The sequence below is a fragment of the Tetrahymena thermophila genome, assembly GCF_000189635.1.
Source record: "Tetrahymena thermophila SB210 genomic scaffold scf_8254373, whole genome shotgun sequence".
In the NCBI taxonomy this organism is placed as follows: Eukaryota; Ciliophora; class Oligohymenophorea; order Hymenostomatida; family Tetrahymenidae; genus Tetrahymena; species Tetrahymena thermophila.
The window spans coordinates 834448-852602 of record NW_002476157.1 but is presented as its reverse complement, the minus strand read 5'-3'; the positions used below and the strand labels follow the sequence as shown (position 1 = coordinate 852602).

The 18155-nt window shown below is 21.9% G+C and overlaps 4 protein-coding genes across 4 annotated transcripts; 2 read left to right on the top strand and 2 right to left on the bottom strand. All coding sequences in view use genetic code 6, as the record gives it.

Moving 5' to 3' along the window:
* Positions 1-1212: 1212 nt before the first annotated feature.
* TTHERM_00242580 (SIR2 family transcriptional regulator) lies at positions 1213-2859 on the top strand (the record flags this gene model as incomplete). The annotated part of the gene is made up of 3 exons (XM_001024981.2): positions 1213-1920; positions 2049-2287; positions 2463-2859. The coding sequence occupies 3 exons, from the start codon at positions 1213-1215 to the stop codon at positions 2857-2859; spliced, it is 1344 nt and encodes a 447-aa protein (XP_001024981.2).
* TTHERM_00242570 (zinc finger protein, putative) lies at positions 2835-5593 on the bottom strand. The gene is made up of 9 exons (XM_001024980.3): positions 5404-5593; positions 5088-5234; positions 4816-5000; positions 4334-4760; positions 4049-4211; positions 3811-3989; positions 3667-3756; positions 3502-3612; positions 2835-3413 (listed from the first exon to the last, which is right to left on the bottom strand). Exons 1-9 carry the CDS (start codon positions 5509-5511, stop codon positions 3126-3128), a joined length of 1698 nt encoding a protein of 565 aa, XP_001024980.3. The 5' UTR covers positions 5512-5593; the 3' UTR covers positions 2835-3125.
* A 778-nt stretch (positions 5594-6371) lies between these two features.
* TTHERM_00242560 (tetratricopeptide repeat protein) lies at positions 6372-12107 on the bottom strand (the record flags this gene model as incomplete). Its single annotated transcript, XM_001024979.2, has 6 exons — positions 6372-8090; positions 8235-9810; positions 9982-10988; positions 11329-11550; positions 11645-11917; positions 11997-12107. The coding sequence occupies 6 exons, from the start codon at positions 12105-12107 to the stop codon at positions 6372-6374; spliced, it is 4908 nt and encodes a 1635-aa protein (XP_001024979.2).
* A 1321-nt stretch (positions 12108-13428) lies between these two features.
* TTHERM_00242550 (transmembrane protein, putative) lies at positions 13429-16620 on the top strand (the record flags this gene model as incomplete). The annotated part of the gene is made up of 8 exons (XM_001024978.2): positions 13429-13445; positions 13512-13597; positions 13886-14055; positions 14147-14384; positions 14703-14897; positions 14960-15139; positions 15205-15365; positions 16045-16620. The coding sequence occupies 8 exons, from the start codon at positions 13429-13431 to the stop codon at positions 16618-16620; spliced, it is 1623 nt and encodes a 540-aa protein (XP_001024978.2).
* Between the last annotated feature and the right edge of the window lie 1535 nt (positions 16621-18155).

Sequence of the window (18155 nt, the reverse complement as noted above, 5' to 3'; positions counted from 1 at the left end):
CTCACTAAGCAATTTGTAGAGTGCAGTACTTGCATACTATATTTTTATTGTAATTTTAAAGCTCAATTAGCTTCATTCACTACATATCAACCAATTAGTTATTGAAAATATGTGAAAATATTTTTTAAATTAAGATTTTTTTTCAATTCAATTTTTTATGGTTTTTATTTAAATTTTAAACTTTTATTAGACTTTAATAAAGCTTTTATCAAAATCAAAATATTAATAAAGCCATCTTTTTAATCTTTCATTAATATTGAAAAGATATTTATTAAGATTAATTTTATCATATCTAATTTATTGATTGATTCCTATTATTTTTATTGTTTATTTTAAGAATTATTTATAATGTAATTTATTATCAATTTGCATTATTAAAATATTTAAAATTTCTGAATTCTGTTTTATTTTTAGATTTATTTTTATTTTATTGAAATTAATTTGCTTCACTTACAAATTTGATTGTTTATTTTATGAGTTAAGTATTTTTAAATTAAATATTTTAAATTTATATTTAATTGATTGATTTTAATTTTTAGATATTTATTTTTTAATTCACTATCATTTTATTTTAATTTTTATGATTTATATTTAAAATTTTTTAAGATGATATACACTTAATGAAACAAAAATAGTTTAATTTACAAATTTTATTGCTTATTATAATCAAATTATTTTAAAGAGTAAAATACATAATGGATATTTTAATTCTCAAATTAAAAAGAAGAAAAATAAAATAAAAATTCTAATTTATCAAATTTTAACATTTTCCAAGTATAAAAATATTTGAAGATTGTAAAATAATGATATAAATAATTGAAAACTTGCTTTTTATTCAAAATTGATTTTAATCATTTGATAATTATTAAAAATATACTTATTGACTAGCTATTTTATAAAATAAATAACTTTTTTAATAGTTATCAAAAAATATATTTTATTTTTGTTAATTTTGAGTTTGAATAAAATCTTTTTAAATATTATTTTAAAGTTATTTTGCTTTTGACAATACACTTAGTTATTCAATAGTTTTTTGGAAAATATGATAATGAGATTATTGTTAATAGGTTGTTTGTTTTACCTAATTGAATGTAATTGGTAATTTAGGATATAATTAACTTCTAACTATATCCAGAAATTATTTGATAACATTAAACAAAAAGAATTATTTATTCTCTCAAAATAGTTCATAAGTGAAAAATAGACTTAATAATGAAAATTAATAAATTCATTAAAAAAGCGTTCTCTACTATTTAGGAAAGCGAATATAGCAAATACTTTTCTAAAAACTCTGTATACCATTAGAAAGATAAGTTCTTGTTTAATCCTAGACTTAAAGATACTTAAGAGCATTAAGATTCACCAGAATAAATAGATACCAAAGTAAATCAGCTTATAGAATTACTTTAAAAAAGTAAGAATGCTGTGATATTAACTGGAGCTGGAGTTAGTACAGCTTCAGGTATACCTGATTATAGAAGTGGTGCAAATACTATTTTAAAAACAGGACCTGGTAAGTGGGAATTAGAGGAAAACAAAAAAAAATTTTTGGAAGAAAAAGGTAAGCCATAAATAATATTAGCAATAAATGCATTCCCTTCTCCAACTCATATGGCAATTTCAAAACTATATAAAGAGAATTTGATAAAATCAGTAATTACTTAAAATGTTGATAACTTGCATCATTAAAGTGGTATTCCAAGGAAAGATATTCATGAGCTGCATGGGAATATTATTTCAGAGAGATGTGAAAAGTGTAATTATGTCCATTATAGAGATTTTTATACTCGTTTAAAACATTTGAAATGGGGAGATCCACATAACACTGGAAGAATTTGCTAAAAAAATGGATGTGATGGATAATTGCACGACACTTTGGTATTTTTTGGAGAATCAGTATTACAAAATATAAAATAATCAGTAAAATTAATATGAGAATTAGGGATTTAAATATACTTTTATTTAATTAATTAATAAACTCTACTTATAAAGTAGAAAAAAGACTATACCTCCTTTATTTAATTTAATTTTTTTATTAATATTAAAAGGCATAAGAATAAATTGAAAGTGCAGATTTGTGCATAGTGGTAGGAACGAGCTTGACAGTTTAATCTGCAGCTAGGTTAGTTTGGATTTCTTAGTAAAGAGGAATTCCTATAGTAATAATAAATCTACAAAAAACAAGCTATGATTCGAAGGCACTTAAAATTAATGGTTTATGTGAACCTATCTTTGATTTGATTCTTAAAAAACTTAATTTCTAGCCCGATAAATTTACAGTTTAAAGGTAAATATTTGAATTTATTTTTTAAAATGTAAAGCTACTTGTGTCAAATTAATATAATTTCGCTAAAAGAAATATTTAATCTTACTCATTAAATTTTTATTTAAAAAAAAGCTTTTTTACATTTTGCATTAAATTTTTTTAAATACATATTTTTGTTTTTTAATATGAAATTAAGGGATATTATATTGAGATTTTAGAAAACTGGGTTTTGCAGCTTTGATTTGTTTGCTGACTGTGAAAGTTTTGATGGAAGCCATTTGAGTGCTATTAAATAATTAGAAATTTGGTATAGAAAAGAAAATGGAAATTAATTATATAAAAGCTTTGAAGGTCATCCATACTATTTTTAAGCTGAAGATTCATTTAACATAGATCAAATTAAATTAAATTTTTTTTCTCACCATAAAGAAAAGAGTCACTTTATTTATGACTAGGAGGTATTATAAAATGGATAGCTATTTAGTATGAGCTCTCCAGGGTCATTAATTTTCCTTACATCTAAATTAACATATGAATTTTAAGATTAAAAAGATGAATGGATTGCTTAACATAAAATTGAAAGCTACAAATGAAGGGTTTAAAAAGGTTGAATTTAATACTGATTTTATTAATTGATACAAAGTATTCTATATAAACTGCAAATTGTTAAACTGTATTCATATAACTAATCTTTTGTGACATTTCAAATTTAAGTTTTTATTTTACTCAAAACTCTTTCATTTTAATTAAGCTTAATTTTTCATGAATTAAGTTTTTTGTTGATTTTAATTTTGTTAAGAAATTAATTTATTTATTTGTTAAACAATTGGCTTTTAATCCAACAAAATTTATCAATCAATCAATCAATTAGTGGTTTCAAAGGATTTCTGCATGAAGGGCATTCAAGTTTTATATTGATCCATGATTTAAAGCAACTGATATGATATTTATGGTTGCATGGTGTTTGAACTATCTTTATTTTTTTTACTAATTTCTCATTATTTATTGCATTGTTTGTTTCTGATCCATCACTTTCGGATGATCCTGCTCCGCGTAATTAGGAAACATATTGATCATTAGAGCTGTTAACTGGTTCTTCATCAACATCATCTTTCAATTTAGACATACAAATAGGGCAGTCTTCATCCTAAAATAATAAAAAATAACATAAAAAATATAGCAAAAATAAAATATGATAAATTAGGAATGGATATTTTAAATATTTAATCTTTTACCATAACAGGCTCATTAGAGTAGTAGCTTTTATAGTAGTCAAAACCTCCTTTAAATCTCCTTGGAACGAAGAAACGAGGTCCGATTTTGTATTATAAAAATAAGACTAAGATCTAATTAAATAATTTAAGATTAACTAATAATATATGATATGAAATTAATCTTACAAAGAAGACAAATAAGAGAGGCCATGTTATACTGAAATAAAGACAAGGAGCTAAGTTTCTTATGTTATATTTGCATGCTCTGAAATAAAACTTTTATTAGTGAATAATTAAATAAATAAATTAATTTTAATTATTTTTTAATACTGGAATAATAGCGCGTGAGAGTATCATGCCAAACATGTAATTTTTTGAAAAGAGAGGAGTATTTCCTTTCATAAAGTTGTGTACTATTTGAGGAACTATAAATAAAGGCCATAGCAAGAGATATTCATTAAATAGGTAGAAGAAGTAAGTTAAAGTAAAGAAGATGATCAATGAAATATCTTGATTTTAAATTATAAAAAGTCTTTATTAAAGTTTTTTTTATATTAAATTTAATTACAAAATTTAGCATAAAAAAGAGCAAATCCTTTTCTTATTTCAGAAGGAGTGGTGAAATTGACGTAACAGCGATTCTTCCAGACTAATATCAGGAGCTTCATATCAACAATAGTAGTCATTACGAAATATATCAGTGTTGGTAATATAAAATAATAGAAGTAGCTCTAAATAATTAAAAAATATTTAAATATTCACTTTTAATTCAATTTTTGAAATTTTTTTCGCTAAAATTCATTGCTTTTTTAGAAATTGATTATTTTTAATTAGCAAAAGTATGATTATTTACTGTGTATTGTAAAGCCATATACAAGTGGGCAAGCGAAACGTAAGAATCGTATATCGTAATGAAACCTAGAGTTAGCATGGATAGTTTAGTAGAAATAATTTCGTTTGTTAACTAAATATAATTTGTAAGGGCCATAACAGAGTAGAGCTATTACAAACCAAAAGCAGATATAAATAGATTATATAATAAGAATTGTATGGTATAATCACCATCTTGAACTTTTAGAGTAGCATATAATCCCACTTAAGCACTTGACTGTTGGGTATTAATCATTTAAATATTAAATTATGAGTTGCTTTAAGATAAGGGTTCGGTTGCATTTAATGCTATTATACTCATAGTGAAATCTACATAAAGTGTGGATGACGATTTTTTTATATTCTTATAATAAGTTTTTACAGACATAGGCTAGTTAGGACATGACCAGCTATTTATAAATATTAAATTTATGTTTAAATTTCTTTATTTTTATTTGATTTTACCTTGTTTATGATATTAGGCATTTATTAATATCAGTAATTTAAATATAAACTTTTTTTTCATCGTCATATTGAGGATCAAGCAGCAAGAAATCTACTTCATCATACTCATTTATACTTGATTAGTAAGACATCCCAAGAAGAATTATTCCATGATCATCACCAAAATAATCAAATTACTCTCCAGTCTTCATTTAAAATAAAATTATATTTTTATTGTTATTTAAAATTATTTTGATCACAAAAATGCTAATAATAATGAATGTATTTATTACGAAGTTTATTAAATTGTTCCAATCACCTTAGAAAACATCTTTGTATGTATTTGGCTAATTAATGTTATCAAGCATTCTATTTTTACTGTAACTTTCTTCTAACTCTGAATTCTATTACAATTATTATTACTTTTCCATCTATCTTTCCTGTATATTATTTTTTTAAAACGCCATTAATATTTAAATAAAATATTGATTGATTATTTTATAGAAATCAATTTTTAATTTGTGCTTTTGAATTCATTAAAATTTTGAAATTATTATGAAAAATATGTTGAATTATTCCTTTTGCAAAATTAAATAAAAATGGCTTTACGCTAAATAGTTTAACTACATTTTATGAATCATTCTTTTTATCTATGCTATTTAATAGTATGAAGAAACCCATACTCATTATAATAGGAGTTATTAGATAATACCTCATTTTTCTGACAATAACCTAATATGTTTATTAATAAATAGTATAATTTATTTCACTATTTTTCTTTTGTTTATACTTTTTTTATAAGAAGCAACACGAAATATTATTAATCAAAAATTATCTTTGTACCAAACCTAATCTTATGAGAAAAAAAAAACCTAATAAGGTTGTTTATGTCATTCATTTCAATAAAAGATTTAACTCTTATTAATAACTAATCAGAGTATTACACCAATTTACTTAAAAATTGTAAAAATATACAATATCTTTGCTTAAGAGTTAGAATATATCATCCATTAATTATATTAACTATTAAATTTTTTTGCGAAGCTTTTCTTTTATATTTATAATATCTTCTCTAAAGCTTCTTTTAATAATATTACGAAATTTGTACTAAAATATTATCAAAATAGATTGTACTTATTATAAATTTAAACTTTCTAAAACTATAAAAGTATTATATTTGTAACACACCTTCATTATACTACTATATTAATTTTCTTCTTATATATATGTATTATTAATTAGTAAGCCAAACACAACTACTATAAAATATCTCACTTTATTTTATTTCTAGTATATGATTAATTTAATTTTTATAACAATTAAAAATTTCTTTCTTAGACACAATAAAGTTTATGAAAATAGATGAGTATTTTAATTCTTCAATGCCATTTATTATTAATTCAAATTAACAATACAAATAAGTGTAAACTAAAGTTTATTTTTATTATGTAACCAGACTAAATAAATATATTCTTAAAATTATTTACAAATATTAAAAATTAATAAATTACTTTTTTGATGAAATACAAAATTTTTATAAAGTCAAAATAAATTCATAAATTAAAAAATATTTTTTATCATTCTACTCTTTGATTATTAGCATTAAAATCACGCATGCTTTAAAGTTAACTTGGTCTATTTGATTAGTATTATAAATTGTTGTTGCTTATTTTCATGTTTTCACCTATTTTTTAAGATTAAATATTACTTTACTGGTTACCCAGACTTTAAGAATTAGATTATATAAATTATTAGTGTTGTTATTAAGGTTAGTCTTTTTAATATTGGCTTTAAGTAATTGATTGTGAGTTAATATTATTTGAAGGTGGCTAATTATTTTGGTTGTATTAACTCTTTTATAAAAATATGTTGCTACTTTAATTTTTTTATTGTTGCTAAATTTGTGACTGTTATTATGTAAGTTGTTGGGACTATTACTGATTTTAAAGCTATGATATCTATTATAATGATGAATTATTGTTAAATTATGAATTTTATTAATTGTATTGTTAATTTTATTGAGCTTATTATTGCAGCTGCTATTAATTTAGTTCATTTTGCTAATGATTTTGTTGATTAAACTACATAGAACCCTATTATAATGACTACTAGCTGTTATTGTTGTTATTGTTATGATAATTATTATTATTATTATTATTATTATTAAACACTGAATTTTGAAAGTTGTTTTGTTATTATTAGAACTGTTAATTTTATACTTAAATATTATTATTTTGTTGCATATTTTAATCTTATTGCCCATTATTATTAGTAAAATGATTTAATTCTGTGAAAGTCAATGAATTTGGTTATACTGGCAAGATATTTTGGTTCATATCAGATTAATTGTTTTAGTTAAAATGATTACTTGAGAAAAAGTTAGCTGTTTGTGGAATTTAGCTTGAGTAGTTTGTTTATTAATTCAGAATGCTCTATTGTTGCTGATATTGATTATTATTATTTTAGTTGATTATATTAATAGAGTTATTTAGCTATTAATTAATTTGATGAATCTCTTACTAATTCATTTATGAAATTTGTTAATTAACATAATTATTATTATTTTAATTAAAAGTTTGTGTGTCGTAAGTGTTATCTTGTGTTTTACTTTATTAATTAATAGGTAGCTTAGAAAGGTTAAGTTGACTTTGCTAGTTTAATTGATTTTTAATCACTAAAGCTTAGTTAAACACAGCTTAGCTAGGATTTGAAGTTCTGTAAATAAGCTCTTCTTCTCTGGCTTTTGACAGATCTCTTTTTTCTTTTTTTTAACTAATAATTTTTTTTATACTTACTATCTTTTCCTTGATTTAATTTGCTTAGTCATAATCCCCTAAATCCATATAAATGGCTTACAAATTATTGAGGACAGAAACTACTTCCTCACTGTTTTAATCCAATTTTTCACGTATTAGCAGTGCGTTTTTAAATAATGGGATAGCTTTCTCAGGCTAACTGCTATTCTAATAAGTCAAAGCCAAATTATTATAGCTTGTGGCTATTGAAGAGCTTTATTCTCCATAAATTTTCTTTTTTATAGCAATAGATTTTTCATGATAGCTTATTGCACTTTCGAAATTACCTAATGTCTCTAATAAAATAGCTAAATTATTCATGCATTATGCTACATCAGCAGAGTCAGGCATGAGTTTTTCTTTAATTTTAAGAGCCTGTTCTTGCATTTTTAAAGCTTCTTAGTATAAACCTTTCCTAATTTACACCATTGATAAGTTGATCATACTATCAGCGACTTCTTAGTGAACTTCTCCATATAAATGCTTTCTCATTAACAAAGCCTGTTTTTTTTAATATTAAAATTTAATTGAAATTTTCTCTAAACAAAATAACTGTTTAAAATTTTTAAATAAATGTTTAAAAAAAACATTTGCTAGCTTTTACTAAAAAATTTAACAAGATTTTTAAATAAATATTTTGCTTACTTTTTGGTGATTTTCTTAAGCTTTATCAAGTTAATTCATTTTCTCATGTACAAACCCTATTAAAGTGTGAGATTGAGCAACTTAAGGTGAAGAAATAATTTTAGGTGGAAGTCTTTTTTAACGAATATGTAAAAGTACTTCATAGTACTCCTATGCCATTGCATAGTTTTAAAATTATTCATAATAAGATGCTAGCTAAAGTATATTTAAATCTAAATACTAATTTAAAAAAGTTTCTTTGAAACAATTTATCTTTATTTTAACTCCTTTTTCGAAATAGGGAATAGCTTTACCAAAATCATTAAAAAGTCTCATAAATATTGATGAAATTTAAATACAAATTTCAGCAAATCCAAGAGAATCTGGTGAAGTTTATGAGCTAATATCGTAGGCAATCATAGCTGACTATATAGCTCTTTTAGAATCATTTTAAACACAGTAAGCTTCTGCCATTGTAATTAATGTTTCAGCTACCTGAAAATGCATTAAATTATTAGATTTATTAGTTATATAATAAAGAGACTAAGCTAAACTCTTAATAGATTTATCATAATTATTAGCCTATAAATATATTTCTCCTAAAATTCTAAAACTTTTAGAAAGGCTAATTTCATCACTGCCATTTAAGTTCTTTTTTTCTTAAACCAAATCTTCCTATTCTTTTATTGCTTCGTTAAACATTTTATTTTAAAAATAGTACATCGAAAGCTCCTCCTTAACTTAAAAGTATGCATGTATAATTTCATTTAATTGTTTAGAATAAACTTGTTTTAAAACTAGTTATGCTTTCACTAAAAATTCATGCTAATACCCTTGGTATTTAATTAAATCTTATTTTAGAGGAGTTTAAATAGGTTTCTTTAAATAAAGAGGGTACGGAATTAGACTTGGGTTATTTGGGTCTTGTTATTAGATGTTCAAATTAGAATTATTGATCTAAGAATATTTATTGTTATTGTTATTGCTATTGCTGCTATTATTGTTATTAACACCAGATTATTTTAAACCACTGTTGTTATTATTATTGCTGCTATTATTGTTATTGGAATTATTATTTCCAATTAAATTATAGTTAGGAGAAGATTTAAAATTTAATAAATAATTGCATAATTCACACCCTCTTTCAAATTGTTATAAAGAAAGAACGTACAATATCTCTCTTTTGAAAGCATCAGGTGTCATAGATTAATCCCAAGCTCCCATTTCTACTCTCCTTCTACCAATTATTTTTACAACATTTTTAACATCATGAATGAAATTTTGTTATTATCCACTGCGCATTTATTCTCTTATTTATACTAAGTCTCTATCAAGTTATTACATGGAGTATTGAATACTAAGTGAATTTATAGTTTATTCTCCAGAAGCATTCTGATTGAATGAATTAACTTCTTCTTTGTTTCTTTCAGCAAGATTGCTTGCAGCTTTAGATGCTGATATATTTTAGTATTAGTTTATATTATTGTTTGGATTTGTGGATGGCTATCTAAGCATTTTTGAAATTAAATTTATAATATTCGGGTATTCTTTATAGTATGTCTTAAGCACTTCTGCAGAAATCAAAGGATGATTTTTTCTAAATTTTAATTAAAATAAAGATAGATAGATATGAATAATTTGAATAAAAATAATTAATTATTTAAAGATTTTAATTAGAAGAATTACTATAAATCTCTTTTAATTAAATAAAGATTTTAATTTATATGTAAAATTTAATATATTAAAAAAGCTTATAAAAATAACTTACCTGCTATGAAGCTGATTGGTGTTTATTCCTTATTTAATAATGATGTTTAAAACAGTTCTTCCAATTTGATAAATTTAGGATGACATAATATCGGAATTAAGTTTGAATTTATGAATGATATCATAGTAGCTTTCAGTTTTCGAGAGAGGATATATATCCTTTTGGCTTCTAACACAGTTTTCAAAATTTATAAGCCTTATTTAAAATTTACCTTCTGCAGTTTGTACTAAAACAATATTTTAAGGTTTTATATTTCCATGGTATATGCTCAATTTCTATAGATCCTAAACCATTCTAATTAGTTCCAATGTAATGTATATGAGATCTCTTTCACTAAATCTTTATTAAATTTTACCCATTTCTATAGAGTATTCCCACAGTGTACAATATCCACCTTCGAATTTAATTTCTTTATTTTTAGCATCATATTTCATTAATCTTGGGGTAATATTTAGTTAGGAATCTTCAATTAACTGAAGGACAGTGGCTTCCTTCTAATAAATACTCATAGCTTACTTACTAAACTAAAGTAAGTTATATTTTTTGTGATAATTCATAAAACCAGTGCTTGTATCAAATACTCTCCATATTTACCAAATGTCTTTCTAACTTGTTTATTCTAATTAGTATGAACCCATCTTATTTGCTACAAACTCCAGCACATACAAAATATTTTAATCAATAGTTGGCTATCTTTTTGTGCTTATTTGTAGCTAATTTAACTAAGTTTACACTGCTTATAAATCTTCTTACTTCCTAGGTGACTAAAATCCAGATTTATACATTGTATTTGGATTGTTGTAAACTCTGCTTGAGTAGTTATAAGACTATCCCTCTTCTTCATTTAAAAATTAATTACTTTGTTAGTTAATCTCATCAAACTACATTTATCTATGATTATCACCAATTTAATTCATATCATATATCCTATGGATATCAGATGGATTAGGTTCAAAATCAATTATCTTTTCTTTCGGCTCAGCACCAGAAAATTGATTAAATTAGTCCTTTTAATAATAATTTAAAAAATTTTAAAAATATGAATATATAAAAAAATATACTCTAACTCCTCATTAACTAAGGGGGAACCAACCATTTTGGAGGGCTATTTTATAACTCTTAAGGTTCTAAAATTTTTTTTGGCCTTATTATAATTACTCTGAAATAATGAGGAGTTAGAGTATATTAATAACGTTTTTAAAAAGACAAATAAATTTTATTTTAATCACTTATTTTTTTTGTAATAATTAATAAAAACTTTTTGAATAGATTACATTTTAAGTAAATATTTGATGATTTCATTAAAATATATTTTGTTTTAAGAATAAAAGTATCAATTGTTTTTACATAGTTAGCAATCATAGGTGAATTATCATTATATCCTGTTTAATAGTGTGGTAACCCAAACTAATCCTAATCATTTATTGGTTGATAACCTAATTAACTATACTTATTTTATAAACCTTATTAGCTATGGCTTTAGCTCATTCCATTTTAATGCTATTAATTTAAACCAAACCCATATTAATTTGCATAAGAGTTTTTATTGATGTCTCTACTGTTGCGTTCCTAGATTTTAAAAATTGTAAATTATATAATCATGCTTAAATATAGAGAGTTTTTTTAGCTATTATATCATTTTTTTATTTAAAAAAGTATTTACCTCTATCATATAAGTAATTTTTTAATAACTAAATTATTCACTAAATAGCTCAACTAAACAGTCAACTACTAATTTATTTGTTATATGTTTCGGGTTGTTTCGAAAGAAACTAATTAGATTTTCAGTAATTAGTAATTTGTGAGGTTAATCTTCTATCTATGAGAACAAATCATTGATTAAAAAACACATTTCATATACACTCTTGTTTGAGATCTAAGTATTTCCTTTCATTATCACTACCCTATTCTAACCACAGCTAAAGCTATACCTATCCTTTAGTAAAAATAAAAATGACATTATTTTTTTAGCTATTTTGAAAAATATATCTAATTCAATTAGCAAAAATGTTTACTATGCTGCTAAAATAAGGTTATTCTATCATTCCTTGTATTGCTTTTTAAGTTTAAATTTCATTAAATTGTGCTTCTGAATATCTCACTGATGTGCAGCACTAGTTACCCATTAAAATCTAAGTTCTTTTAAAATGATTTTTTCAAATTCTTCTACTGCTACTATCACAAAAATAAACAAATTATCTTTAATTTTTTTGGTTATAAACTTTGTTAGTTAATTACCGAATATATTTAAGTTTATTAAGATAAATATTTTTTATTTTTTGCATACTAACTTTATTTATTTTAGTTATTTGTTTAATATTTTTCAAACAAAATTTATTCATATAGAATCAAAAATCTGCCAAGTCTCAGCTATTAAGCAAAATTTTAACGTTAGATGCCTACTAGATTGCTCTTTATTGTTAAAATCAAATAAATTTTTTAATTTGCCATAGCAGAGAGAGCAGACAGTTGATTTATCATTAAATTAAATTTCAAAATATTAAATAATGATTGAATTTAAACAGTTTAAAAAATAAATTTCAAAATATTAAAAAATAAATGATTGAATTAAAACAAAATTTTAAAAATAAATTTCAAATAAATTATTTTTTTTAACTTTCAAATCATTGTTTAGTGTATTAATTAGCATTATTATAATTAATTGAAGCATGAAATAAGCTTAAAATATTTTATCTTATAAAATTAAAAAAGAAACATAATGAATGACAACAAATACTATGAGTTGAATTAAAAATTATATTAGAAAATAGAATATCAAATAATTTAGAAATTAGGTACGATAAAATCTAAAAATAAATAAATAAATACATTTTAGAAATTATTACTTAAGAATCTGTTTGAAATTAAAAACATAGATTTTTTATGGATTTTAATTGCGTAAGTACGAGTAAAAAATGTCATCTAAAATTTATGAATAAAAATTTACTATTTAGATTGTATGGAATTGTGTGAATTTATCGTGAATTACTAAAAAATAAAAGGAAGATACATGGCTTATTTTATATTATTTTTTGCAATTTATTTGTAAATCACAAATTTTTATATTTAGCTATTAAAAAAAGAGTAATTGAAATATATTTAAAGAAATATAGTAATAAAAACAGTAATAAAAGTTCATCATCTTTTATAGATATTCCAACATAACATTTATAAAATTCAAAGGGAATGGTTAGTGTGAAAAAGGAAATAAAGGAAATAAGCAAGTTTAATTAGTAGAAACTAAATTTCTAAATGATGGTTACATTTGTAACAATATCTATTATTTCTTGCTTCATAATCTCACTCATTATTATAGTATAATTCTTCAAGCTACAATATTAATTTATATTAACAGAATTTGTATTTAAGGTTTATATAGAGAACAAGATAACTAATAGGATCTAATATGATTCTACAACTTATGTGTAAGAAAATATAAAAAAAGAAATGCATAATGTTATAGTGTAAATTAGATATAAAGACGTTTTCATTTCAAATATTTTTTCACAATTATTTTTTAATAAATAAAGTTAAATTGTTGTAGTTATTGAAAGCTATTTCTTCAATTTAGGTCAGCTAATTTTGGAAATGGAGCAGGTCGTAAAAGATGTTTTCCGTAAGTAACATACAATTTTTTATTAACTAACTGCTTTTAAATACCTTACATACAATTTGATAAATCTACTTATTGAAATACAAGTTAATTTATAAACTCTTAATTTATAAATACAGATACTATTAACAGAGTCTTTATTTTAAATTATTTATTAAAACTAAGTATTTTACTACTTTTTATTATTCTTAAAAATTATAAGAATATACAAAAAAGTTATTAAAAAATACCTTGCTAAATAACATATAAAATGTTTATATTACATAAGATAACAATATTTTAATTATAAAGAAGTAACGACAATATACTCAGCCAACAATATATACTCTACAACATATGATTATAGTTCAAATTCTGTTTTAAGTTAAAATATTTAAACTCAAATATAAAATTGTTTACCTGCAGCTGGTGTTTATTCTTAGATTTCTTCTATTTGCTTAGAAGCAACACTTGACTAGAGTGTAACAATTTTAATATAAATTAAATAATAAACTTTAGATTTAATAAGTTAAAAAAATAACTAATTGATAAAAATGAATTTTAATTTAATAGATGGGTGACTATCAAAAATACTTATTAGGACCATTTATGGATTTAGATAATTACATTCCAAATTTATATTAGCAATAAAATTATGCTGATAAGGTATATAGAGTAATGATATAAACTTATTCAAATCCTCCGCCTCCACCAGCATCAGGTACTTCAGCTGGGAGAGATTTAAAAAGAAATATATTTAAAATATATCCTGCATCATATTTAGACTGCTAATCTGGAAGTGGTCCAAATTGTAATTAAAATTATTTAATTGTATTTTATTTCTTATCTTAAATTTATTATTTAAATAAAATGAGTAATTTAAAATTAAGTGCAGTGCATAGGATAATAAGTTTATATTATTATTAGATAATTATTTACAATAAATTATCTAATATGATTTAAGTTTTAAATATATATTAAATATTTTATAATTTAATTATGTTTAAAACATTTTTATGACTGCTAAAAAAAAATTGATAATTAATTTTAATTATTTTTATTGAAATAAAGAAAATATTTAATAAAATAAATCTGAAATTTAATTAATTATGAAAATTTAAAATAAAAGAATACACAGTAGATAGTAGATTCTACTAGAATCAACAATAAAATATGGAGATTATTTACTAATAAAGTTTGGTATAGAAAATATTTATATAAGGTCCTTATGAGGTCTTTGATTACCCAAGCTCTAAAAATATATAAGTTATGTCACTATCAAATACATTTATGGCCTAAATTAACTCTGAAAAAATATTTTTTAGTAAATTTTTTTATTTCTAAAATAAAGTTTAAACTAATTAATATTTATTTATTTATTTACAGATATTAGAGTGGAATTACTAATGTCAACGATAGATGCTTTCTTAAAACAGCAAAATTATTAATCAAAAAATGAAATAATCATTGTAAATAAAAACGGAACTTTTGTCTATATTACTGACTATTGGTAATTGAATCAGCAGTCTCTTTATATTTTTGATTAAACTATGCAAAAATTTAGTGGTAAAAAAATATTTGCTGCTCTAACAGATTTTTATGAACTATTAACTGAATTTTTTATAACAAAGGGCTCGATGAATAGACTTTTTAGGATTTAGTAGTAAATTAAGAATAAATTTAAGTCAATAAACTCAACAAAGATGGATAATTTAAAGAGTTTTTAGTTTCTCCAATACTTCTTAACAATACATTTGATGCAAACGATATTACTCAATACCTATAAACTGGAGTAAATTATTTTTATTAATTAAATTGCAAAGCAAATATATATTTTTTTTAATTTTATCATCAATATTTTTCTTTCTTTTTCATATTTTTATGATTGATGGCCATCTTCTATCTATAACATAGCTTAAATAAAACCTCCTTCCATAAAGATCATACATATTTATAAGTATTTTGATGAAGTTTAATGAAAGCTTTTTATAGGATTAATCTTAAAATGATCATTAAATCAATTTTTAAATATTGTTAGTCTAATAAGATATAATTAAAATTTGTAACTAACTATTTCAATTTTTTTTTAGAATTTAATTAACAATTTGTTATTATTATTATTATCAGAATATATTATGAGAAATATCCACAAAAGTTCATCATTAAATTATATTAATGATTTTAGAAAATAAATTTAATATCAAATGAATAAAATATTTTTAGTTAGTTAATCAATTAATATTCATTGGTAGAAAAAATAGATATTATTTAATATAATTTCCATTAAACTAAAAAAAAATAATAAATTTTTTTACTCAATTCGAATAAGTAAGTTGAAATATGTGCAACATAATTAGTGAAAATAATTAAAAATAAAATGATTATTTAAATAAAAATATGATTGATTTTAAATTTCTAATTTTTTAGCTAGTTTTTATAGTAAAATATTGATTTTTAAAATAATTTAATAGGTCTACGATGTTTAGAATAATAGCTACTTTGTGATTTTATTATATGGAGAGAAAGACCAAATGTATGAAGTTATAAGTAAAATAGAATCTCTGGCTTAATCTCAAAAATATATTACTAAACTTATATGCGTCATAACAAGCTTTGTAACAATAATTCTTGTATATGTTGCTACATATATTGTGTCAGTAAAAGTAGACAGACCATTAAAATTAATTATAAATATTCTTAAGAAGCTTAATAATAGTGTCACATTATAGCAAAATGTATTACTGAGGATAAAAGATTAGCTTTTATTTTAGTCAAGAAACAGCCAATACTAAGTAAGAGATCTGTTACTCACCTTTATAGATCTTATAGAAACACTAATTTAAAGATTCTAAGACAAAACAAATAATACTATTTCTATTACTATTGAGTATCCTTTGAATGATTTAGAAACAAGCTTCCTCCAAAAAACTAAAGGCAAAAAATTTGAATTTGATTGGGAAAATCTGAATGTTAAAAACTAACAATCTAAAAACGAACAGTTTGGTGAAGCAAACGATTAAGATTAACAACCAAAAAAATAAGAATGATTTACTTTTTGTTCCATAATTTAAACTGAAAACCAAAGTTTATAAATTAAAATTAATAAATAATAAATAAATAATTTAATTAATTAATAACTATTAACAAATACATCTACTTTTACTACCCTATTCTTTCTTTCTTCTTTGTACTAAACTATTTATATTATACTTTATATTGCTTGAATTTATTTACATTTAAAATTAAGAGAATATGCAATTAATTAATTAATTTAGAAAGTAAATAAATAATATTTACAATTTCTAATTGAATTACTTTGATTATTTTTTTATTTATTTTAATAAATTTCAATTAATTAAAAGCAGATCATATTAATATATCACAATGTGTAAGCATATATTATTTATTTATGAAATTTTTTATTATTTGTTAAATAAAATAAAATCTTAATAGTAAATAATATAAATACAAACTATTTGAATGAACTAATTTTAGTTTAATTACTTTAAAAGAAATATTTTTATGTAAATATATTTTTTATTAATCTTGAAACTTATTTTATAATTGAGGAATGAGACATTAATTAAATTATAAATAAAAAAATAATAGATTGAAATCTTATTTCACTATTTTACCTTTATTGAATCTATTTTTTAAAATCTAATCTTCAGATTTTTTAAATAAACACACATATTTTACATACATTTTTTGATATTTAAGAGCTTTAAATGCTATTCAAGAAAATTATAGTTAATAAATAAAACTATAATAATATAGAAGTAAATATTTAATTCGAAAATATTTTAATTTAATTAAATTAAATTATAATCATATGACTGGTACTTTAGATTTCAATATGTTTTTTTATTATTTTAGGAGTTTTGTATATTTTATTTGTGGAATTTAGCAGTAATTCAATTATTAAAATATAGTAAATTGAGATCTTATTTGATAATTGTATTTTAACCACCAGATATACTGTTTATCTTATTTTGTTTTATTGAGTGGCAGTACTGTAAAAAAAAAAAAAAAAATTTAATTTCAAGATAAGAATGAGTGGATAACTCTTTACAATAAGTGAAATCAAATTTTTCCAAAATATTTAAGAGGGCTTGGTATTTTAGTTAATAATTCATAATATAATGAAATATTAAAAACCCTAAATTTATACTTTAATGCTTAACTGAATTAAAAAAAATTTAATTTATTACATTTATGTAAATGATGCTTATAAATCTTTTGATGCGCATTAAAATATTAAGATATTACATCATATGATAAAAATTTATGTTTTCTTTAAATTGAGTTAAAGAAAGTAAAGATAATTTGTAATATTTTGATTCCTAAAAATATTTATTAATTGTTTAAGCTTTAATTTATAAACGTGATTTTTTGTATTTGATAATAATTAAATGTAAGTTGAAAATTTCGAATTTAGAGGATTTGTTAATAATACTTTTTATATAATATGCATTTTAATATGAATGATGCATGCGTTTAACCAACAAAGGATTATTCTAAGTTAAGTTAGAGTAAAGCTATATATTTAATGTATTTTTATTTACATTTTATTGGGCTTTTA